The following is a 24,715-nucleotide window of genomic DNA, read 5'->3' as shown; positions in this document are numbered from 1 at the left end:
TGTAGGATGGTGTGTATGATGGTGTGTATGATGGTGTGTAGGATGGTGTGTAGGATGGTGTGTAGGATGGTGTGTAGGATGGTGTGTATGATGGTGTTTATGATGGTGTGTATGATGGTGTGTAGGATGGTGTGTAGGATGGTGTGTATGATGGTGTGTATGATGGTGTGTAGGATGGTGTGTAGATGATGATGGTGTGTATGATGGTGGTTATGATGGTGGGTATGATGGTGTGTAGGATGGTGTGTATGATGGTGTGTAGGATGGTGTGTAGGATGGTGTGTAGGATGGTGTGTATGATGGTGTTGTATGATGGTGTGTAGGATGGTGTGTAGGATGGTGTGTATGATGGTGTGTAGGATGGTGTGTAGGATGGTGTGTAGGATGGTGTGTAGGATGGTGTGTAGGATGGTGTTTATGATGGTAGGATGGTGTGTAGGATGGTGTGTATGATGGTGTGTGATGGTGTGTATGATGGTGTGTAGGATGGTGTGTATGATGGTGTGTAGGATGGTGTGTAGGATGGTGTGTATGATGGTGTTTATGATGGTGTGTATGATGGTGTTTACGATGGTGTGTATGATGGTGTGTAGGATGGTGTGTATGATGGTGTTTATGATGGTGTGTATGATGGTGTTTATGATGGTGTGTATGATGGTGTGTATGATGGTGTGTATGATGGTGTGTATGATGGTGTTTATGATGGTGTGTATGATGGTGTGTATGATGGTGTGTATGATGGTGTGTAGGATGGTGTGGATGGTGTGTAGGATGGTGTGTAGGATGGTGTGTAGGATGGTGTGTAGGATGGTGTGTAGGATGGTGTGTATGATGGTGTTTATGATGGTGTGTATGATGGTGTGTAGGATGGTGTGTAGGATAGGATGGTGTGTAGGATGGTGGTGATGGTGTGTATGATGGTGTTTACGATGGTGTGTACGATGGTGTGTAGGATGGTGTGTCTGATGGTGTTTATGATGGTGTGTAGGATGGTGTGTCTGATGGTGTTTATGATGGTGTGTAGGATGGTGTGTAGGATGGTGTGTAGGATGGTGTGTCTGATGGTGTTTATGGTGGTCTTTACTGTGGTGTGTACCTGCCCAGGTGTGTGTATTGGTGTGTGTATGGTGTTGAGTATCTGCCCAGAGCTTCTGTGACAGAAGAGTCAGAGGACAAGGGGTGTAACAGCAGTCGGTCTCTCATCCATGTCCTGCCCTGGGCCCCCTCCCCCAGCCTCCACCTGTTAACCTGCTGGCACAAACACATCCATGCACAATAATCTTCTACTCTCCTGTCCAAGCTTTCAAAGCTTAGATTGGAATAATACCCCCTTGCTTGTTTTTGTCTTTACTTCATCTTTTTTGGTGTGTTCAGTGTTCGTGCTTCAACCCAGCGAGAAACGCTGACGAGACATACTCCTGAAAGCAGATAGAAAGCTGCCCACTCAGGTGAATGGGTAGGGCTGGGCACGTACACACCATTTTTTAACAGCAGCTGATGATGCAATATGGGGAGCAAAAATGGGTGGAGGAGATGAATCGTCGACCCAAATTGAGAACCTTTTGTTTGATTACGGGTGAATTTGTTTGCGAGAGATATATTATGTATAACCTACCTAAGAGCAAGAGATCGCTATGTGCACAGGTAAGATCAGGGATATTGTCTCTGTGTATTGAAACAGGTCAGATCAGGGATATTGACTCTGCGTATTGAAACAGGTCCGATCAGGGATATTTCCTCTGTGTATTGAAACAGGTCAGATCAGGGATATTGCCTGTGCGTATTGAAACAGGTCAGATCAGGGATATTGTCTGTGGGTATTGAAACAGGTCAGATCAGGGATATTGACTCTGTGTATTGAAACAGGTCAGATCTCAAAGCTCTGCTTTGTCTCGCTGCTTGGTCTGTAGGTCAGCACGGTTTAGAGCTCTGCTTTGGTTCGCTGCTTGGGCTGTAGGTCAGCACGGTTTGGAGCTCTGCTTTGTCTCACTGCTTGGGCTGTAGGTTAGCGGTGTTTGGAGCTCTGCTTTGTCTCACTGCTTGGGCTGTAGGTCAGCATGGTTTAGAGCTCTGCTTTGGTTCGCTGCTTGGGCTGTAGGTCAGCACGGTTTGGAGCTCTGCTTTGTCTCACTGCTTGGGCTGTAGGTTAGCGGTGTTTGGAGCTCTGCTTTGTCTCACTGCTTGGGCTGTAGGTCAGCACGGTTTAGAGCTCTGCTTTGGTTCGCTGCTTGGGCTGTAGGTCAGCACGGTTTAGAGCTCTGCTTTGGTTCGCTGCTTGGGCTGTAGGTCAGCACGGTTTAGAGCTCTGCTTTGGTTCGCTGCTTGGGCTGTAGGTCAGCACGGTTTAGAGCTCTGCTTTGGTTCGCTGCTTGGGCTGTAGGTCAGCACGGTTTAGAGCTCTGCTTTGGTTCGCTGCTTGGGCTGTAGGTCAGCACGGTTTAGAGCTCTGCTTTGGTTCGCTGCTTGGGCTGTAGGTCAGCACGGTTTAGAGCTCTGCTTTGGTTCGCTGCTTGGGCTGTAGGTCAGCACGGTTTAGAGCTCTGCTTTGGTTCAGCGGTTTGCTCTGCTTTGGGCTGCTTGGGTAGGTCAGCACGGTTTAGAGCTCTGTTTAGAGCTCTGCTTTGGTTTAGAGCTCTGCTTTGTTCGCTGCTTGGGCTGTAGGTCAGCACGGTTTGGAGCTCTGCTTTGGTTTGTCTCACTGCTTGGGCTGTGTCAGCACGGTTAGCTCTGCTTTGGGTGGGTTTGGAGCTCTGCTTTGTCTCACTGCTTGGGCTGTAGGTCAGCACGGTTTAGAGCTCTGCTTTGTTCGCTGCTTGGGCTGTAGGTCAGCACGGTTTAGAGCTGCTTTGCTTGGGCTGTAGGTCAGCACGGTTTAGAGCTCTGCTTTGGTTGAGCTCTGCTTTGGTTCGCTGCTTGGGCTGTAGGTCAGCACGGTTTAGAGCTCTGCTTTGGTTCGCTGCTTGGGCTGTAGGTCAGCACGGTTTGGAGCTTGGGCTGCTTTGTCTCACTGCTTGGGCTGTAGGTTCAGCGGTGTTTGGAGCTCTGCTTTGTCTCACTGCTTGGGCTGTAGGTCAGCACGGTTTAGAGCTCTGCTTTGGTTCGCTGCTTGGGCTGTAGGTCAGCACGGTTTAGAGAGCTCTGCTTTGGTTAGAGCTCTGCTTTGGTTCGCTGCTTGGGCTGTAGGTCAGCACGGTTTAGAGCTCTGCTTTGGTTCGCTGCTTGGGCTGTAGGTCAGCACGGTTTGGAGCTCTGCTTTGGTTCGCTGCTTGGGCTGTAGGTCAGCACGGTTTAGAGCTCTGCTTTGGTTCGCTGCTTGGGCTGTAGGTCAGCACGGTTTGGAGCTCTGCTTTGGTTCGCTGCTTGGGCTGTAGGTCACCACTGTAGGTCAGCACTGGTTTAGAGCTCTGGGCTGTAGGTCAGCACGGTTTGGAGCTCTGCGCTGCTTGGGCTGTTTAGGTCAGCACGGTGGGCTTAGAGAGCTCTGCTTTGGTTCGCTGCTTGGGCTGTAGGTCAGCACGGTTTGGAGAGCTCTGCTTTGGTTCGCTGCTTGGGCTGTAGGTCAGCACGGTTTAGAGCTCTGCTTTGCTGTTCGCTGCTTGGGCTGTAGGTCAGCACGGTTTGGAGCTCTGCTTTGGTTCTGCTTGGGCTTGTCTAACTGCTTGGGCTGTAGGTCAGTTCGCTGCTTGGGCGGTTTAGAGCTCTGCTTTGGTTCGCTGCTTGGGCTGTAGGTCAGCACGGTTTGGAGCTGGGCTGCACTTTGTCTTTAACTGCTTGGGCTGTAGGTCAGCACGGTTTAGAGCTCTGCTTTGGTTCGCTGCTTGGGCTGTAGGTCAGCACGGTTTGGAGCTCTGCTTTGGTTCACTGCTTGGGCTGTCGGTCAGCACGGTTTGGAGCTCTGCTTTGGTTCGCTGCTTGGGCTGTAGGTCAGCACGGTTTAGAGCTCTGCTTTGGTTCGCTGCTTGGGCTTGTCAGGTCAGCACGGTTTAGAGCTCTGCTTTGGTTCGCTGCTGGGCTGTAGGTCAGCACGGTTGTAGAGGCTTTGGGGTTCAGCACGGTTTGGAGCTGCTTGGGCTGTAGGTCAGCACGGTTTAGAGCTCTGCTTTGGTTCGCTGCTTGGGCTGTAGGTCAGCACGGTTTAGAGCTCTGCTTTGGTTCGCTGTTTGGGCTGTAGGTCAGCACGGTTTAGAGCTCTGCTTTGGTTCGCTGCTTGGGCTGTAGGTCAGCACGGTTTAGAGCTCTGCTTTGGTTCGCTGCTTGGGCTGTAGATCAGTGGTGTTTGGAGCTCTGCTTTGTCTCACTGCTTGGGCTGTAGATCAGCGGTGTTTGGAGCTCTGCTTTGGAAGTGGTGTGTGTGCTAGGCTGTAGGTTAGCGATGTTTGGAGCTCTGCTTTGGAAGTGGTGTGTGTGCTAGGCTGCTTCTTCTCAGCGTTTATGTTTGTATTGGAGTTTAACCACAACCACACAGCGGGTGGCTGAGGAGAGTGACAGAACAGAGCTGAGCAGTGGCTCACCACTCACCAGCGTCAGAAGGGTAGAGAGAGAGAAAGATAAAGAGAGAGCATAGCCTTGCTACTGAGTGAGGCGGCCAAAAGCAGACCTGGCTCTCGAGAGCAGACAGGCCATGTGCCCACTTCCTACCAAATGTGTGACCACATAAGATATACATATTTCCTACAGATCACACCGACCCACAAAAATCATCTAACATTGATAAACTTTCATATCTGTTAGGCAAAATACTGAAGTGTGTCATCACAACAGTGGGATTTATGAGAGAGAGAGCAATACCGTAGTGTGCATTTACAGCAGCAAGATGTGTGACCTGTTGCCACAAGAAAAGGGCAACCAGTGAAGAACAAACACCATTGTAAATACAACCCATATTTATTTATTTTCTCTTTTGTACTTTAACCGTTTACACATCTCTACAACACTGTATATAGACATAATGTGACATTTGAAATGTCTTTATTCTTTTGGAACTTGTGTGAATGTAATGTTTACTGTTCATTTTTTATGGTTTATTTCACTTTTGTTTATTATCCTTTTCACTTGCTTTGGCGACGTGAACATGTGTTTTCCATGCCAATAAAGCCCCTTAAATTGAATTGAGTGGATCTGTGAAGACCTCTACTGTAGTCTACTTAATCACCGACCTCAATCCAGAGTCTCTCAGAGCTTTCACAGTCAGCCAACTGACACCCCTGTCCCGCAAACCAAAATTGGTTCTGTGAACGTTCCCAGAACACATTTGTTAGGTTGTGTCAAATGTTCTCATGACACAAACCTGTCCAGTTGTGCTGACGTTCAGATAATGTTGTATCGGTGTGCACAAAACTTTCCTTTGACGTTGCAAGAATGTTGACAGAAAAGCCTTTCTGAGTTCTTTAAAAGGTTCCCAGAACATTTCATTAGGTTGTGGAAACAGTGTGGGTACATTACAAGCGATGGGTTCCTATAAACACAACGCTCAGTTGTGATGACATTTCATACAATGTTTAAGTTCCCAGAATGTTTCTTTAGGCTGTTGAACATTATGGGGATATGACAAGAGAAAGGATCCCAAAACACTAAAACTATCCAGCTGTGATGACATTCATACAATGTTTAAGTTAGGTTGCACAGGACATTCCTATAATGTTGTAAGAATGTTTGACGGAACACCTGGTTTAGATTATTTAAAGGTTCCCAGGAGATTTAACTGAGTTACAGGAATTGTATGGGATGTTGAAAGGAATGTGGTTGTGATATTCAGACACGTTGCACGGAACATTCCCACAATGTTGCACAATTTCCATATATGTCTGTTTTTTATGAAGTTCATAGCATATTTAGTTTTTAGGTTTGAAATAACATTACATCGACGTTCACGCAATGTTGTCTTGGAGGTCCACAGAACATTTCTAAAACGTTTAGGAAACGTTATATTTAAGTTTGACCTAATATTACCACAACATTCTCAGCGTGCAAATGTGTCCTCTAACTAGATTGGAATACATCCCCATTGAGTTTCTCTCCAGATTGAATGGCAATAAGCATTTGAGGACTGTAATTGTAGGCCCACTACAAGGTGGCATAGACGCATGGCATTTCCATTTCATTCATGGGACGGCAGAAGAGCAATTAATCATACAAATAAAACAAAACATATTTCTTACACTTCCTTTCAACAGAATATGAAGGCAACAATATTTTGTACTCTTACCAATCTACACAAGTGGGGTTAGAACCTACGATGGTTTGTACTCTTACCAATCTACACAAGTGGGGTTAGAACCTAGAATATTTTGTACTCTTACCAATCTACACAAGTGGGGTTAGAACCTACAATGTTTTGTACTCTTACCAATCTACACAAGTGAGGTTAGAACCTACAATATTTTGTACTCTTACCAATCTACACAAGTGGGGTTAGAACCTACGATGTTTTGTACTCTTACCAATCTACACAAGTGGGGTTAGAACCTACAATGTTTTGTACTCTTACCAATCTACACAAGTGGGGTTAGAACCTACAATGTTTTGTACTCTTACCAATCTACACAAGTGGGGTTAGAACCTACAATATTTTGTACTCTTACCAATCTACACAAGTGTGGTTAGAACCTACAATATTTTGTACTCTTACCAATCTACACAAGTTTGGTTAGAACCTACAATATGTTGTACTCTTACCAATCTACACAAGTGTGGTTAGAACCTACAATGTTTTGTTTTCGAAGCCATGCCAAGTATTTTATCCACCAAGGAAGTGCTTTTAAGTCTTCTTTTTTCCTGTATATAGTCATGGAAGTAAAGTATGTTCAATCAGGAATTCCCGAATTCTGTCACTCACTATGTCACCACAGAATCTACAGGAGTGCCTACACGGATGTTTGTACTCTTACCAATCTACACGGTGGTGCTTGTGTAACGGATGTGAACCTACAGTTAGCGGTTTGTACTCTAAATCGTTTCAATTGGTGAACCTCACTTGCTCTGAGACCTTGAAGTCGTGGTTCCCCCTTCTCTGCAATCTACACAAGCTTTTGTGGAGAACCTACAATATTTTGGGTGACTGTTCTTGATGTGTGCAGAGGGTCCCTACACAAGTGGGGTATGGGCGAGGGACGGTCTAAAGTACAATACTGTTACACTAGGCAGATCTACACCTTGGGGTACTAGAACCTACTATATTTTAGTACTCTTGCAATCTCCAAGAAGGCTTAATAAAGGTCATTGGCCACAAATAAAATGACGTCAAATCCCGTTATATCGCCCATAGCTTTGATTGGACTGATTATGTTATCTTAGCATCATCTTAACATCTTAGCTATCTAGCTTGATCAGCAGTCATTATCATGAATGACAAACGACAATCTACTCGCATATCCTTTTCAATCCTTGTCAGTTGAAGAGAAATGAAAGATAAAACATCTCGGTGCTCTTACCAATCTACACATAACATTTAGAACCTACAAATGTTGAAATCACGAATCTCAACAATGAGTGGTTAGAAGGAAATAGTTGCTAACTCTTGAGCATCACAAATAAAGTTAAACCTACAATTTTGCTTCCCCTGCCTGCAATCTACACGGAGAGGGTTAGAACCAAGACTGTGTTTAAGGGTTTAAAACATCTGTCTGAAATGGTCTGAAAACATGAGAAATGTACATCACATGTAGACTGTTTAGAACCTACAATTATGGGGAAACTTTACCAATTTACATATCTTGCGTTAGAACCATATGCAATATTTTTTTATACCATTCTATTGCATCTTGGTTAGAACCTACAATGTTTTGCTCATCCATATATTTATATGTATATATTTTATCCACCTTAACTTAGTTTGTTTGTATTAGGTAGTTTTTTCCTGTATATATTCATGGAAGTATATTATGTTCAATCAGGAATTAGAAGTCACTCACATGTCACCACAGAATCTACAGGAGTGCCTGTGTAACGGATGTGTATGCGACCAATAAAAATCTGATTGGTTTGACTGTGGCTTAGCGGCAGCTTAGTTAAGCGGTGGTGCGCTAAATAGCTTCACAACCAACAAATGGAGAAGAATAGGCTCTGCAAGGGCCCCTTTGCTGCGTAAGATGGCCAGAATTATAGCATTAAATTGTGTGGTTGGAACAAATGGGCATAAAGGCTAAATCCCATCTCAGCTCGATCAATCGGAAATTACAGCTGGTCTTTTATCCTTTCTCTTATGCCACACTTTGTATATCTCCATTGTTATATTGCTAATATAGGTCTATCTAATTTAGGCTGCATTTCTGTTTTAGCACATTGTGACATCTGCTGATGTAAAATGGACTTTATAAAATAATTTGATTGATTGATAGTATATTATTAATCGTTTTAGGCAATGCTTTGATTGCACTGATTATTGTTATTTGCATCATTTAACATTATAGCTATTAATGTCAGCCTTTCATTACTATATAGTGTTGTTGGGTCATGAATGACGTGAAGACAATCTACTCGCATATCATTTCATTTACATTACATTTAAGTCATTTAGAGGGATCTTATCCTTTTCAATCTGTCAGTTGAAGAGAAATGAAAGATAAAACATCTGAAGAAGGGATACAATATAGTGCTTTTGGCCATTAGACATAACATTGAATAAAAGGGATACTATATAGTGGTTTTGGGTCTGTAACTGTGAAGAGGGGATACTATATAGTGGGTCTGTAACTGAAGAAGGGAACTGTTGGGTCAAAACCGTGAAGAGGGGCAATGGGTCCCATTTTGGGTCCCTGCCTGCTAAGAGGGGATATAGTGTGTTGGGGTCCAAGGGGACTGGGTGAAGAGGGTTTAAAACATCTGTCTGAAATGGTCTGAAAACATGAAGAGGGGATACATCACAGTGTTGACTGTCTGTAACTCAGAAGAGGGGATACTTTACTAGTGTTTACATATCTTAGCCGTGAAGAGGGGATCTAGTGATGCATGGGTCTTAATTGAATAGGGGATACTATTGCATAGTGTTTTTGGGTCTGTAATTGCTCAAGAATTTATATGTATATAGTGTTGTTGGGTCTGTAACCGTGAAGAGGGGATACTATATAGTGTTTTTGGGTCTGTAACCGTGAAGAGGGGATACTATATAGTGTTTTTGGGTCTGTAACTGTGAAGAAGGGATACTATATAGTGTTGTTGGGTCTGTAACCGTGAAGAGGGGATACTATATAGTGATGTTGGGTCTGTAACCGTGAAGAGGGGATACTATATAGTGTTGTTGGGTCTGTAACCGTGAAGAGGGGATACTATATAGTGTTGTTGGGTCTGTAACCGTGAAGAGGGGATACTATATAGTGTTGTTGGGTCTGTAGCCGTGAAGAGGGGATACTAGTGATGTTGGGTCTGTAACTGTGAAGAGGGGATACAGCATAGTGTCTTTTGGGTCTGTTCTCTGAAGAAGGGATACTATATAGTGTTGTTGGGTCTGTCTAAGAGGGGATACATTTCTGTTTTTGGGTCTGTGAATCTGCTGATGAAAGGGGATTTATAAAATGTTTTTGATTGTAATTGAATAGTATATTATTAGTGTTTTGGGTCTGTAATGTGAAGAGGGGATACTAGTGATGTTTTGTCTTATTTTGTATTATAGGGGATTAGTTGATGTTGGGTCTTTCTCCACGAAGAGGGGATACTACATAGTGTTGTTGGGTCTGTAACCGTGAAGAGGGGATACTAGTGATGTTGGGTCTGTAACCATGGTTGCCAGTGACTCTGCTCATTCAAAAATGTTTGTTCAACAAACAGTGCAGTAATAGACTCATGTAATTTCAGTTGATATTTCAAGGGTTGTTTGTCTGCGCAATTCACTGTCTGTGTATCGGTTCGTATTCTATAAAAGTGGATCCTAGTGTGTCACAACCTGATCTGTTTCAACCCCCCAGGTGTCACCCATCTTCCTTATTATCCCCTGTGTATTTATACCTGTGTTCTCTGTTTGTCTGTTGCCAGTTTGTCTTTTTTGTTCAAGTCAACCAGCGTTTTGTGTCTCAGCTCTTGCTTTTTCCAGCCTCTCTTTTCTCAATCTCCTGGTTTTGACCCTTGCCTGTCCTGACTCCGAGCCCGCCTGCCTGACCACTTTGCCTGCCCCTGAGCCTGCCTGACCACTCTGACTGACCCTGAGCCTGCCTGACCACTCTGCCTGCCCCTGACCCTAAGCCTGCCTGACCACTCTGCCTGACCCTAAGCCTGCCTGACCACTCTGCCTGCCCCTGAGCCTAAGCCTGCCTGACCACTTTGCCAGCCCCTGAGCCTGCCTGATCACTCTGCCTGACCCTAAGCCTGCCTGACCACTCTGCCTGCCCCTGAGCCTAAGCCTGCCTGACCACTTTGCCTGCCCCTGAGCCTGCCTGACCACTCTGCCTGACCCTAAGCCTGCCTGACCACTTTGCCTGCCCCTGACCCTAAGCCTGCCTGACCACTCTGCCTGCCCCTGAGCCTGCCTGACCACTCTGCCTGCCCCTGACCCTAAGCCTGCCTGACGACTCTGCCTGCCCCTGACCCTAAGCCTGCCTGACCACTTTGCCTGCCCCTGAGCCTACCTGACCACTCTGCCTGACCCTGACCCTAAGCCTGCCTGACCACTCTGCCTGCCCCTGACCCTAAGCCTGCCTGACCACTTTGCCTGCCCCTAAGCCTGCCTGACCACTCTGCCTGCCCCTGACCCTGAGCCTGCCTGACCACTCTGCCTGCCCCTGACCCTAAGCCTGCCTGACCACTTTGCCTGACCCTGAGCCTGCCTGACCACTCTGCCTGCCCCTGACCCTAAGCCTGCCTGACCACTCTGCCTGACCCTGACCCTAAGCCTGACTGACCACTCTGCCTGCCCCTGACCCTAAGCCTGCCTGACCACTCTGCCTGCCCCTGACCCTAAGCCTGCCTGACCACTCTGCCTGCCCCTGACCCTAAGCCTGCCTGACCACTTTGCCTGACCCTGAGCCTGCCTGACCACTCTGCCTGCCCCTGAGCCTGCCTGACCACTTTGCCTGCCCCTGACCCTAAGCCTGCCTGACCACTCTGCCTGACCACTCTGCCTGCCCCTGACCCTAAGCCTGCCTGACCACTTTGCCTGCCCCTAAGCCTGCCTGACCACTCTGCCTGCCCCTGACCCTGAGCCTGCCTGACCACTCTGCCTGCCCCTGACCCTAAGCCTGCCTGACCACTTTGCCTGCCCCTGAGCCTGCCTGACCACTTTGCCTGCCCCTGAGCCTGCCTGACCACTCTGCCTGCCCCTGACCCTAAGCCTGCCTGACCACTCTGCCTGCCCCTGACCCTAAGCCTGCCTGACCACTCTGCCTGCCCCTGACCCTAAGCCTGCCTGACCACTCTGCCTGCCCCTGACCCTGAGCCTGCCTGACCACTCTGCCTGCCCCTGACCCTAAGCCTGCCTGACCACTTTGCCTGCCCCTGAGCCTGCCTGACCACTTTGCCTGCCCCTGAGCCTGCCTGACCACTCTGCCTGCCCCTGACCCTAAGCCTGCCTGACCACTTTGCCTGCCCCTGAGCCTGCCTGACCACTTTGCCTGCCCCTGAGCCTGCCTGACCACTCTGCCTGCCCCTGACCCTAAGCCTGCCTGACCACTCTGCCTGCCCCTGACCCTAAGCCTGCCTGACCACTCTGCCTGCCCCTGACCCTAAGCCTGCCTGACCACTCTGCCCCCTGACCCTGAGCCTGCCTGACCACTCCGCCTGCCCCTGACCCTAAGCCTGCCTGACCACTTTGCCTGCCCCTGAGCCTGCCTGACCACTTTGCCTGCCCCTGAGCCTGCCTGACCACTCTGCCTGCCCCTGACCCTAAGCCTGCCTGACCACTCTGCCTGCCCCTGACCCTAAGCCTGCCTGACCACTCTGCCTGCCCCTGACCCTAAGCCTGCCTGACCACTCTGCCTGCCCCTGACCCTAAGCCTGCCTGACCACTCTGCCTGCCCCTGCCCCTAAGCCTGCCTGCCGTCCGGTACCGTTGCCCCACCTCTGGTTTACTGACCCCTGCCTGCCTGTCTATCGCCTGCCCCTGTTGGAATATTAAACTATTGTTTATTCGACATGGTCTGCATCTGGGTCTTACCTTCATACTTGATTTAGTGACTGTATTTTCCTTGCTTTTTAGACCACATTAAAAAAATTATTCAATGGTTGGCTAACATCTGAATCTGTGTCTTTCTCTCTCTCTCTCTGTGGTAACTTAAAGAAGAGTCTAGTTAAGGCCTCGACATGTTTCTGAATTTAACTGAACTAACATCGATCTGCATTTCTGTCGCTGTCCGTTTTCTGTCGCCGTCCATTGAAAGTGCTGAACGAATAGGCCTGCCTCGTCTCAGCTCGTTTGCTTACACTGGCTTATACAATAGAGCTGTGTTAATGATAGAAGAACAAACAGTATGAATTTACTGAATATAAACGTATGATGTTTGTTTGTTTCAAAACTGATGTTAGTATTCGTTATTATTGAAGGAGAATGCGGTTCTAATCGATTTACATAAATCCTAACCATACAGTATGTATGTATGTATGTACAGTGGGACAAAAAAAGTATTTAGTCAGCCACCAATTGTGAAAGTTCTCCCACTTAAAAAGACGAGAGAGGCCTGCAATTTTCACCATAGGTACACTTCAACTATGACAGACAAAATGAGAAACAAAATCCAGAAAATCACATTGTAGGATTTTTAAAGAATTTATTTGCGAATTATGGTGGAATATAAGTATTTGGTCAATAACAAAAGTTTATCTCAATACTTTGTTATATATCCTTTGTTGGCAATGACAGAGGTCAAACGTTTTCTGTAAGTTATCATTATTATTATATTATTATTGAAGGAGAATTCGGTTCAAACCATATTTATTTAAGCAAGTCAGCCATGTCAGTTGTAGTTTTTTGAAATCGAAGCAAATGAGTCTGAATGAACTGCCAGACGAGGCTCCGCTGATAACCAGGTGTAGCGGTGGTAAGGATTCACTCCATGGTCCGCTGTTGGGACAGTTTGTGGTCACCGTTTGGCACCGTCATAGTGCGTTTATTGTATTGTGTTGTGTTGTGGCTTCGCTGACATTGCCTGAGTTTATTGCACCAAGATGTACGTGATAAAACGCGAAAACAGTATAGAAATATCTTAAGAAAAAAGAAGGAACAGCTCATGTGATTGAAGTATCCAATCACTTTTGGGTGAAATTGGAATGCACTAAACAAACAACACAAACAACACAAACAACACGAAGAACTGCCTATCCAAAATGGAGATGAATGCACTAAACAAACAACACAAACAACACGAAGAACTGCCTATCCAAAATGGAGATGAATGCACTAAACAAACAACACGAAGAACTGCCTATCCAAAATGGAGATGAATGCACTAAACAAACAACACGAAGAACTGCCTATCCAAAATGGAGATGAATGCACTAAACAAACAACACGAAGAACTGCCTATCCAAAATGGAGATGAATGCACTAAACAAACAACACGAAGAACTGCCTATCCAAAATGGAGATGAATGCACTAAACAAACAACACGAAGAACTGCCTATCCAAAATGGAGATGAATGCACTAAACAAACAACACGAAGAACTGCCTATCCAAAATGGAGATGAATGCACTAAACAAACAACACGAAGAACTGCCTATCCAAAATGGAGATGAATGCACTAAACAAACAACACAAACAACAAATCCTCCCCCCCTAAAAAGATTTAGATGCACTATTGTAAAGTGGCTGTTCCACTGGATGTCATAAGGTGTATGCACCAATTTGTAAGTCGCTCTGGATAAGAGCGTCTGCTAAATGACTTAAATGTAAATGTAAACACAAAGAACTGCCTATCCAAAATGGAGATGTATGCACAAAACATTTCTTCCAACTTTTTTGGCCACATAACAAAGAACCAATAACAAAAAACATATACATGATCATTTACAAAACGTCGCTATTAAAACCTCTTTAGAGGTTAGGGTGCATTTTTCTAACTTTTTGATAAAAAGCGTGCAAAATTTCAACGTCCTGCTACTCATGCCAGGAATATAGTATATGAATATGATTAGTATGTGTGGATAGAAATCACTCTGAAGTTTATAAAACTGGTTAAATCATGTCTGTGACTATAACAGAACTTGTGTAGCAAGTGTTCCTCGGGGCCATGGGGTGACACAGGGATCCAGTTTGAGCCCCACTCTCTTCAATATTTATATATATGCCTTGTTTCCCAAAATGTTTAATCCTCAATAATCGACACACAATGACAAAGTGAAAACCGTTTTTAAAATGTTTTTGCAAATGTATTAAAAACAAAAAACAGAAATACATTATTTACATAAGTCTTCAGACCCTTTGACCTATGACCTATGAAACTCGAAATTGAGCTCAGGTGCATCCTGTTTCCAATGATCATGAGACATTTCTACAACTTGATTGGAGTAAACCTGTGGTAAATTCAACTGATTGGACATGATTTTGAAAGGCCACACACCTGTCTATATAAGGTCCCACGGTTGACAGTGCAAGTCAGAGCAAAAACCAAGCCACGAGGTCTAAGGAATTATCCGTAGAGCTCTGATTCAGGATTGTGTCGGCACTGATTTGGGGAAGAGCACCAACAAAATGACTGCAGCATTGAAGGTCCCCAAGAACACAGTGGCCTCCATCATTCTTAAATGGAATAAGTTTTGAACTACCAAGACTCTTCCTAGAGCTGGCCGCCCAGCCAAACTGAGCAATCGGGGGAGAAGGGAGGTGACCAAGAACCCGAAAGAGTTCAGGACCTCAGACTGGGGAGAAGTCCAACAGGGCGATGACCAACAGGGCAATGACCATAGGCACACAGCCAAGAAAACACAGGAGTGGCTTCGGGACAAGTCTTTGAATAGAAATGCCTCATTTACATAAGTATTCACACCCCTGAGTGGTACACATGGTAGACCTTTGGAGGCGATTACAGCTTTGAGTCGTCTTGCTTTTGTCTGTAACAGCTTTGCACATCTGGATTCTGGGATTTTCTTCCATTTTTCCTTGTAGATTTTCTCAAGCTCTGTTACATTAGATGGGGAGTGGCGGGGAACAGCAATATTCAAGTATTTACACAGATTGTCAATGGGATTAAAGTCTGGGTTTTGTCTGGGCCACTCAAGGACTTTCACATTCTTGTTATGAAGCCATTCCAGTGTTGCTTTGGCTGTATGCTTGGGGTCATTATCCTGTTGGAATGTAAATCTTCGCCCCCAGACTACGGTCGTTTGCTCTCTGAAGCAGGTTCTCATCAAGGATTTGCCTGTATTTGGCCACATTCATTGTTACCTCTATCCTTACCAGTCTCCCAGTGCATGATGCAGAAAAGCATCCCTATGGCATGAAGCTGCCACCACCATGCTTCACGGGAGAGTTTTTGTTAGACGGGTGATGAACTATTATTCCTGGTTTTCTCCAGAGATTGTCCTTTGCATTCAGGCCAAATAGTTAATTTCTTCTCATCCGACCACATAATCTTCTGCCTAATCTTCTGAGTCTTTCACGTGCCTTTTTGCAAACTCTTTTTCTCAGATGTGTGCCCCACTCTCCCATGAAGCCCAGATTGGTGAAGTGCTGTAGAGATTGTTGTCCTTCTGGCAAGTTCTCCCATTCCAGCCAATGAACTCTGCAGTTGTAATTGGGTTCTTGATCAACTCACTGACCAAGGTCTTTCTTTTGTTTGTTTAAATAAACATGGCTCGCAATCGACACGCTGCAGTTTGGTCCGACTCTCCTTCGCCATATGAAAACCGTGACAGAATCACCCACCACAAACGGACCAAGCAGCGTGTCAACAGGCAGGAGCCACAGGAGAGGCAACAGAGACAGCAGCAGCAGGAGTAGCAGCAGCTGCAGTGGGAGAGGCTACACTACCTGGAGAAATGGACATGGGAGGATGAACTGGACGGTAAAGGACCCTGGGCTCAGCCAGGAGAATATTGCCGCCCCAAGGCCGAGCTGGAGGCAGCAAAAGCAGAGAGGCGGCATTATGAGGAACTGGCACGGCAGAGCGGATGGAAGCCCGAGAGTCAGCCCCCAACATTTTTTTGGAGGGGGCTCACAGGGAGTATGGCTACGCCAGGTAGGAGACCTAAGCCAACTTCCTGTGGTTACCGGGGGGCTGGAGAGACCGGGCAGGCACCGTGTTATGCTGTGGAGCGGACAGTGTCCCCAGTGCGGGTGCACAGCCCGGTGCGGTACATTCCAGCTCCTCGTATCGGCCGGCTAGAGTGGGCATTGAGCCAAGTGCCATGAAGCCGGCATAGCCCAGTGCGGGCTATTCCACCTCGCCGCACTGGCAGGGTGACCGGGACCATTCAACCGGGTAGGGTTGGGCAGGCTCGGCGCTCAAGAGCTCCAGTGCGCCTGCACGGCCCGGTCTATCCGTCACCACCTCCACGCACCAGCCCTCCGGTGGCAGCCCCCCGCACCAGGCTGTCTCTCCGGCTCATCCTTACAGGGGCTCCCGCCTCTCCAGTGCTGCCGGAGTCTCCCGTCTGTCCGGCGCTGCTGCCGGAGCCGCCTGTCCGGCGGCTGCCGGAGTCTCCCGCCTCTCCAGTGCTGGAGTCTCCCGCCTGTCCGGCGCTGCTGGTCTCCTGCGCCTGTCGGAGTCTCCCGCCTTCCAGCGCTGTCGGAGCCTTTCTCCTCTCCTGCGCTACCGGAGTCAGCCTGCATGGAGCAGTCAGAGCTGTCAGTCTGCAAGGAGCTGCCAGTCTGCATGAAGCAGCCATAGCTGTCAGTCTGCATGAAGCAGTCAGAGCTGCCAGCCTGCATGGAGCAGTCAGAGCTGCCAGCCTGCATGGAGCAGTCAGAGCTGTCAGTCTGCATGGAGCAGTCAGAGCTGTCAGTCTGCATGAAGCAGCCAGAGCTGTCAGTCTGCAAGGAGCTGTCAGTCTGCAAGGAGCTGCCAGTCAGCCGGGATCTGCCAGAACTGCCAGTCAACCAGGCTCTTCCAGATCTGCCAGTCAGCCAGATGCTTCCAGATCTGCCAGTCAGCCAGAATCTTCCAGAACTGCCAGTCAACCAGGCTCTTCCAGATCTGCCAGTCAGCCAGATTCTTCCAGATCTGCCAGTCAGCCAGAATCTTCCAGATCTGCCAGTCAACCAGGCTCTTCCAGATCTGCCAGTCAGCCAGACTCTTCCAGATCTGCCAGTCAACCAGGCTCTTCCAGATCTGCCAGTCAGCCAGATTCTTCCAGATCTGCCAGTCAGCCAGAATCTTCCAGATCTGCCAGTCAACCAGGCTCTTCCAGATCTGCCAGTCAGCCGGGATCTGCCAGAAATGTCAGTCAACCAGGCTCATCCAGAGCTGTCAGTCAACCAGGCTCATCCAGAGCTGCCAGTCAGCCAGACTCTACTAGATCTGCCAGTCAGCCGGGATCTGCCAGAACTGCCAGTCAGCCAGGATCTGTCAGTCGGCCAGGATCCGCCAGTCAGCCAGGATCTGCCAGTCAGTCAGGATCTGGTAGATCCATCAACCTGCCTGAGCTTCCTCTTACACCTGAGCTTCCTCTTACTCCTGAGCTTCCTCTTACTCCTGAGCTTCTTTTCACTCCTGAGCTTCCTTTCACTCCTGAGCTTCCTTTCGCTCCTGAGCTTCCTTTTCACTCCTGAGCTTCCTTTTCACTCCTGAGCTTCCTTTCACTCCTGAGCTTCCTTTCACTCCTGAGCTTCCCCTCAGTCCCGAGCTTCACTTCAGTCCCGATCTGCTCCTCAGTCTAGTGGGGTTCTGGGTGAGGACTACTAGGCCATGGTTGGCGGCGAGGTTGGACTATCCAGGGACGCAAGGAGAGGGGACTAAGACATTAACTGAGTGGGGTCCACGTCCTGCGCCGGAGCCGCCACCATGGACAGACGCCCACCCGGACCCTCCCTATTGATTTGAGGTGCGTTCGGGAGTCCGCACCTTAGGAGGGGAGGGGTTCTGTCACGCCCTGGTCTAAGTATTTTGTGTTTTTCTTCATGTATTTGGTCAGGCCAGGGTGTGACATGGGTGTTTGTATGTGGTGTGTAGCTTAGTGGGGTTGTAGCTTAGTGGGGTGTTCTAGGAAAGTCTATGGCTGTCTGAAGTGGTTCTCAATCAGAGACAGGTGTTTATCGTTGTCTCTGATTGGGAACCATATTTAGGCAGCCATAGTCTTTGGTTGGATTGTGGGTGATTGTCCTGAGTGTCTTGATGTCCTTGTTCGATGTTAGTTGACACATGTAAAGGCTGTTTTCGGTTTTCGTTTCGTTTATTGTTTTGTAGTGTTCGTGTTTAGTCGTGTTTACGTTTGTTTAAATAAACATGGATCGCAATCGACACGCTGCAGTTTGGTCCGACTCTCCTTCACCATATGAAAACCGTGACAGAGTGGTACTCAGTGATGTGTTGTGTTGGATTTGCCCCAAAAATAACGCTTCGTATTCAGGACAGAAAGTTAATTTATTTGTCACATTTTTTCACAGCTTTACTTTAGTGCCTTGTTGCAAACAGGATGCATGTTTTGTAAAAACATTTTTTTGGGTACAGGCTTCCTTCCTTCTGATACATCCTCAGTTTTCTCCTATCACAGACATTAAACTCTGTAACTGTTTTAAAGTCACCATTGGCAACATGGGGTCCTTCTGTAGCTCAGTTGGTAGAGCATGGCACTTGTAACGCCAGGGTAGTGGGTTCGATTCCCGGGACCACCCATACGTAGAATGTATGCACACATGACTGTAAGTCGCATTGGATAAAAGCGTCTGCTAAATGGCATATATATGGTGAAATCCCTGAGCGGTTTCCTTCCTCTCCGGCAACTAAGTTAAGAAGGACGCCTGTATCTTTGTAGTGACTGGGTGTATTGATACACCATCCAAAGTGTAATTAATAACTTTACTACACTCAAAGGGATATTCATTTTTACCCATCTACCAATAAGTGCCCTTCTTTGCGAGGAATTGGAAAACCTCACTGATCTTTGTTTGAATCTGTGTTTTAAATGCACTGCTCAACTGAGGGACCTTAAAGATCATTGTATTTGTGGGGTACAGAGATGAGGAAGTAATTCAAAAATCACTATTATTAGACACAAAGTTACATACAACTGGTTAAGCACATTTTTACTCCTGAACTTATTTAGTCTTTTTATAACAAATGGATTAAATACTTATTAACTCTGACATTACAGCTTTACATTTTTAATTAATTCGTACAAATGTCTTAAAACATAATTCCACATTATCGGGGAATTGTGTGTAGGCCAGTGACACAAAGTCTTAATTTAAAACAATTTTAAATTCAGGCTGTAACACAACAACATTTTGAAAAAGTCTGGGATGTGAATACTTTTCTGGAAGGCACTGTAGACAAGTGTGTTTCTTTCGAAATCTTTATTTCTAAATCATGTCCAAACAATGGAATGTCCAAACAATGGAATGTCCAAACAATGGAATGTCTAAACAATGGAATGCCCAAACAGTGGAATGTCCAAACAGTGGAATGTCTAAACAATGGAATGTCTAAACAATGGAATGCCCAAACAATGGAATGCCCAAACAATGGAATGCCCAAACAATGGAATGCCCAAACAATGGAATGCCCAAACAATGGAATGCCCAAACAATGGAATGTCCAAACAATGGAATGTCCAAACAATGGAATTGGCCACAGGTGGACTCTAATAAAGTTGTAGTGACATCTCAAAGATGATTAAAGGAAATTGGATGCACCTGTCCTTAATTTTGATTGGCATTGCAAACAGGAGTGAATGTTTTGATTTATTTATTTAACCATTATATAACTGTAAATTAGATATTTATGTATTTCATTTTTAATAAACATGTTTTCACTTTGTCATGTTGGGGTATTATGTGTAGATGGTTGAGAAGGGAAAAAAAGGCAATTTAATCCATTTTGAATTCAGGCTGTTACACAACAAAATGTGGAATAAGTCAAGGGTGTGAATACTTCCTGAAGGCCCTGTAACTATTTGACAGACTTGAAAGAATCAAACAAGCAACAGCCAATTGGAACTGGTATCTGGCCCTAAACAGAGAGTACAGCATGGCAGAATACCTGACCGCTGTGACTGACCCAAAAACTTTGAAAATCCTTGACTATCTACACATTCAGTGAGCATAGCCTTGCAATTGAGAGAGGCCACCGTAGGCAGACCTGGCTCTCAAGAGAAGACAGGCTATGTGCTCACTGCCCACAAAATTAGGTGGAAACTGAGCTGCACTTCCTAACCTTGTGCCAAATGTCATATTTCCCACAGATCACACAGACACAAAAAGAATGTGAAAACAAATCAAACATTGATAAACTCCCATATCTGAAATACCACAGTGTGCCATCACAGCAGCATTATATGTGGACCGTTGCCATGAGAAAAAGGCAACCAGTGAAGAACAAACAACATTGTAAATACAAACTATATTTATCTGTTTTATTTTTCTTTCATACATCAACTACTTGCACATTGTTACAACACATTTGAAATGTCTATATTCTTTTAAAACATTTGTGAGTGTAATGTTTACAAATGTTTCACTTGTTTGTTTCCCTTTTGTTTATTGTCTATTCCATTTTTGCTTTTGGCAAATGTAAGCATTTGTTTCCCATGCCAATAAATCTGCTTGAATTGAATTTAAATTGTGTGTGAGAGAGAGAGAGAGAGAGAATAAGCTATCGTTTCGAAAGTCAGCCTATAGAGACAGACAGGCTAGAAAACAGTACTGTCGGCCTCTGGTGTCTCTCTGCTCTGTAGTGGTGGGTTAATCTAGAACAGAGAACACAGGGAGGGAGCGAGACGGGGAAAGAGAGAGAAGGGGGGGGGGGCTGGCTGGGTTGACAGTGAAAAGAGAGAAAGTTGGAGAATCACATGGAAAAGGATATTCTAATGGAAATCCCAAATAAATAAATGAGAGGAAGAGGAGGAAAAATAAAATATGTGGAATTGGTGGAACTGAAAAGAGAAAAAAATAAAGATAGAGAGAGAGATATAGAGTGAGAGAGAAAGAGAGACAGAGATATATAGAGACAGAGAAAGATATAGAGACAGAGAGAGAGAAAGATATAGAGACAGAGAGAGAGACAGAGAGAGAGAAAGAGAGAGAGAAAGATATAGAGACAGAGAGAAAGATATAGAGAGAGAGAGAGAAAGAGAGAGAGAAAGATATAGAGACAGAGAGAGAGCGGGATATGGAAAGAGGGGGTTAGTATGGAGACAGACAGAAGGGAGGGGGACTAAGTGAGAGGGAGAGCTGAGAGAGACGGAGGGAAGAGCTAATGGAGGGGAGGGAGGGGTGATACTGGGTGAGAGAGGAGGAGACAGGCTGGATAGTGGATGGAGAAAAGACAAAGAGAAGAGTGAATAAGCTGGGATCTCTCTCTCCTCTCAGAGATCTCTATGTCTTGTATGGTGGAGATAAAGAAACCAACCGATGCATAGCGATAAGACAGCTAAGGTCTCTGGAGAGAGATGGAAGGGTGCTGGGTGGAGTGATACAGTGGGATAGAGAGAGAGAGGGCTGAAATAGAGAAAGCAAGATGTAGGAAGAACAGAGAAAGCTGGAATAGAGAGAGGGAGTGAGGAATAGAGAGACGGATAGAGAGAAAGAGGGCGAAAGAGCTGAAGAGAAAATCACAGAATGATAGACTGACTGACATAAAAAAATGGGAGGAGAGAGAGAGAGAGAGAGAGAGAGAGAGAAAGAGAGAGAGAGAGAGAGAGCGAAGGGGGAGGCCAGCTCATAGAGCGTACAGCACGTGTGGAGCTGAAAGAGAGACAGGGAGGGAGGGAGGGGTGGGTGAAGGGGAGGAGAGAGGGAAACAGAGGGAGGGGGGGAGGAGGTATTTAAACCATGGAGCAGGACAGAACAGACTAGCTCTGAACTCCCACAGAGTAGACGGAAGAGAGGAGAGAAAGAGAAGAGAAGAAGAAGAGGAACATAGAAACAGAGTGCTACAGTCTGCTTTATAGCCAGCACCACACACACACACACATATATCCACACACTTCTAGAACGTAACCTCACCCATCCAGCTGGACTTTCTTTCTCCAAGTTGACTCCAGCCCTCAAGCCATCTGGAGCTCTATCTGTGACAACCTGTCCACCACCACGCACCACCACTCTCACTCTGCCTCATCCAGCTCAACCTCGTTCCCTCTTTCCCTCGTTCTTCACGGGGGGGATGGCACGGGCCTCTTTCGGGGGTGCCCTCGGCTGTGCCCTGCTGGCCCTGGTGTTGGCGGCCGGTATGGATTTGGGGAGTCCCCCTGTGGCAGGCTTCTACCCCCACTTCAACCCTTTCTTCTTCCTGTGTACCCACCATGGGGAGTTGGAGGGGTCCGGGGTGGCAGAGGGAGGGGGAGAGGTGCTCCTCACCCTACAGATCGCTGGGGACCCCACCCACTACACTCCGGGACAGGAGTATCAAGGTGAGTCAGGCTGCCCACAGTGGTAGGGTACACACCCAGGGTAAAATGATGTGAGTGTGTATGTGTATAGCCGGTGGAGTCTGTTTGGAGATTGTATGTGTATAGCCGGTGGAGACTGTTTGGTCATCTTGTGTGTGACTTTGTGTGTGTGTATGTGACCCGCTGTGTGTGTGTGTGTATGTGACCCGCTGTGTGCGTGTGTGTATGTGACCCGCTGTGTGTGTGTGTATGTGACCCGCTGTGTGTGTATTACCCCGCAGTGTTTGACTGTGTGTGTCTGAATGTGGAGGATCTTTTTTTTTTGCATGGCTGATATAAATCATTGTCTTTATTAAGTTAAGAATAAATAGTTGTGTATCTATGGTAGAACATTTTAGTGTTTTTCAAGCAGATTTCTTGCTGGCAATTCTTGAAAAATGTGGGGAATGTTTCCAACATACAGATGGAAGGAGAGGTCACTTTATGGTTGGCTGAATTTAGGATGGACGGTTGACAGTTGAATGATAGACAGGTCACTTTATGGTTGGCTGAATTTAGGATGGACGGTTGACAGTTGAATGATAGACAGGTCACTTTATGGTTGGCTGAATTTAGGATGGACGGTTGACAGTTGAATGATAGACAGGTCACTTTATGGTTGGCTGAATTTAGGAGGGCAGTTTCCACAAGCGTGGTTGCATATATGTTAAATAGGAATTAAGTTTGTCTGCTTTGTTCCACGGTTTCTGGTTATTTTGTTGAATTTGTTTTGTCATTTTATGAGTCGAATTTGAACAAAAGAATTTCGGACTATCATTCTAAATTACTATTAATCTTAATTGTTATATTGTTATCACTTACTTCCCAGAAAACCGGGAACATTCTCAGAACATTATCTACAATTCCCATTAAGTTTCATTCATGATTTTATGTGACGTTAGGATGATCACATCCAAAACACATTCAAAGAATGATAATTTTATACAATGTTTGTATAAAACATTCACCTGACGTTGCGAGAACGTTCACAGGAACACATTTTGTCTGTTTTTCAAAGGTTTCCAGAATGTTTCCTGAGGTTGTGAGAATACTGTAGTTTGGAGGGAGAAACACCAAAACACAAAAACTGTCCAGTTGTGCAGATGATTCTACAGTGAACAAAAATATAAAACATGTGAAGTGTTGGTCCCGTGATTCATGAGCTGAAATAAAAGATACCAGGAATTTTCCATACGCACAAAAAGCTTATTTCTCAAAATAATTGGGCAAAGAAAATATGTTTACATTCCTGTTAGTGAGCATTTCTCCTTTGCCAAGACAATCCATCCACCTGACAGGTGTGGCATATAAGGATGATCCTTACACAGATGCACTTTGTGCTGGGGACAATAAAATGCCCCTCTAAAACTAGCAACTTTGTCACGCAACACAGTGCCACAGATGTCTCACGTTTATATTGAGCGTGCAATTGGCATGTGACTGCAGCAATATCCACCACAGCTGTTGCCAGAGAATTGATTGTTAATTTCTTTACCATAATTCGCTTCCAACTTAGTTTTTTGAGGATTTGTCAGTGCGTCCAACCGGCCTCACAGCCGCAGACCACATGTAATGGCATCATTTGGGTGAGCGGTTTGTTGATGTCAACGTTGTGAAGAGAGTGCCCCATGGTGGCGGTGGGGTTATGGTATGGGCAGACATAAGCTACAGACAACAAACACAACTGCATTTTATCGATGTCAATTTGAATGCACAGTGATACGGTGACAAGACCCTGACGCCCATTGTCAAGCTATTCATCCGCCTCCATCACCACCTCATGTTTCAGCATGATAATGCACGGCCCCATGTCGCAAGGATCTGTACACAATTCCTGGATGCTGAAATGGTCTCAGTTCTTCCATGGCCTGCATACTCACCAGACATGTCACCCATTGAGCATGTTTGGGATGCTCTGGATCGACATGTACGACTGCGTGTTCCAGTTCCTGCCAATATCCAGCAACTTCACACAGCCATTGAAGAGGCACATGGCGGTCACACAAGAGACTGACTGGTTTTCTGATCCACACCCCTACCTTTTTTAGAGCCTAATGAATCCATTTAAATTGACTTATTTACTTATATGACCTGTAACCCAGTAAAATCAGAGAAATTGTTGTTTTTATATTTTTGTTCAGCATACAAAGATTATTTTTGGGGTGCAAAAAACAATTCACGTTATGTTGTAAGAACGTTCCTAGAACACATTACTGTCTGTTCTTTAAAGGTTCGCAGAACGTTCCTAGAACACATTACTGTCTGATATTCA

General features: G+C 46.0%; 1 protein-coding gene across 1 annotated transcript in view; it reads left to right on the top strand.

The window, feature by feature from the left end:
- Positions 1-21,884: 21,884 nt before the first annotated feature.
- The window catches only part of LOC118379936 (reelin-like), a 318,966-nt gene continuing 316,135 nt past the window's right edge, over positions 21,885-24,715 (top strand). The window contains 1 exon segment of the mRNA XM_052466572.1: positions 21,885-22,425. Coding sequence (XP_052322532.1) covers positions 22,179-22,425 — 247 coding nt within the window. The 5' untranslated portion in view covers positions 21,885-22,178.

Source organism: Oncorhynchus keta, chromosome 17 (genome assembly GCF_023373465.1).
Source record: "Oncorhynchus keta strain PuntledgeMale-10-30-2019 chromosome 17, Oket_V2, whole genome shotgun sequence".
NCBI classification, from domain to species: domain Eukaryota; kingdom Metazoa; phylum Chordata; class Actinopteri; order Salmoniformes; family Salmonidae; genus Oncorhynchus; species Oncorhynchus keta.
The sequence above is the reverse complement of the archived record's forward strand: the minus strand, read 5'-3'. Positions and strand labels throughout refer to the sequence as shown.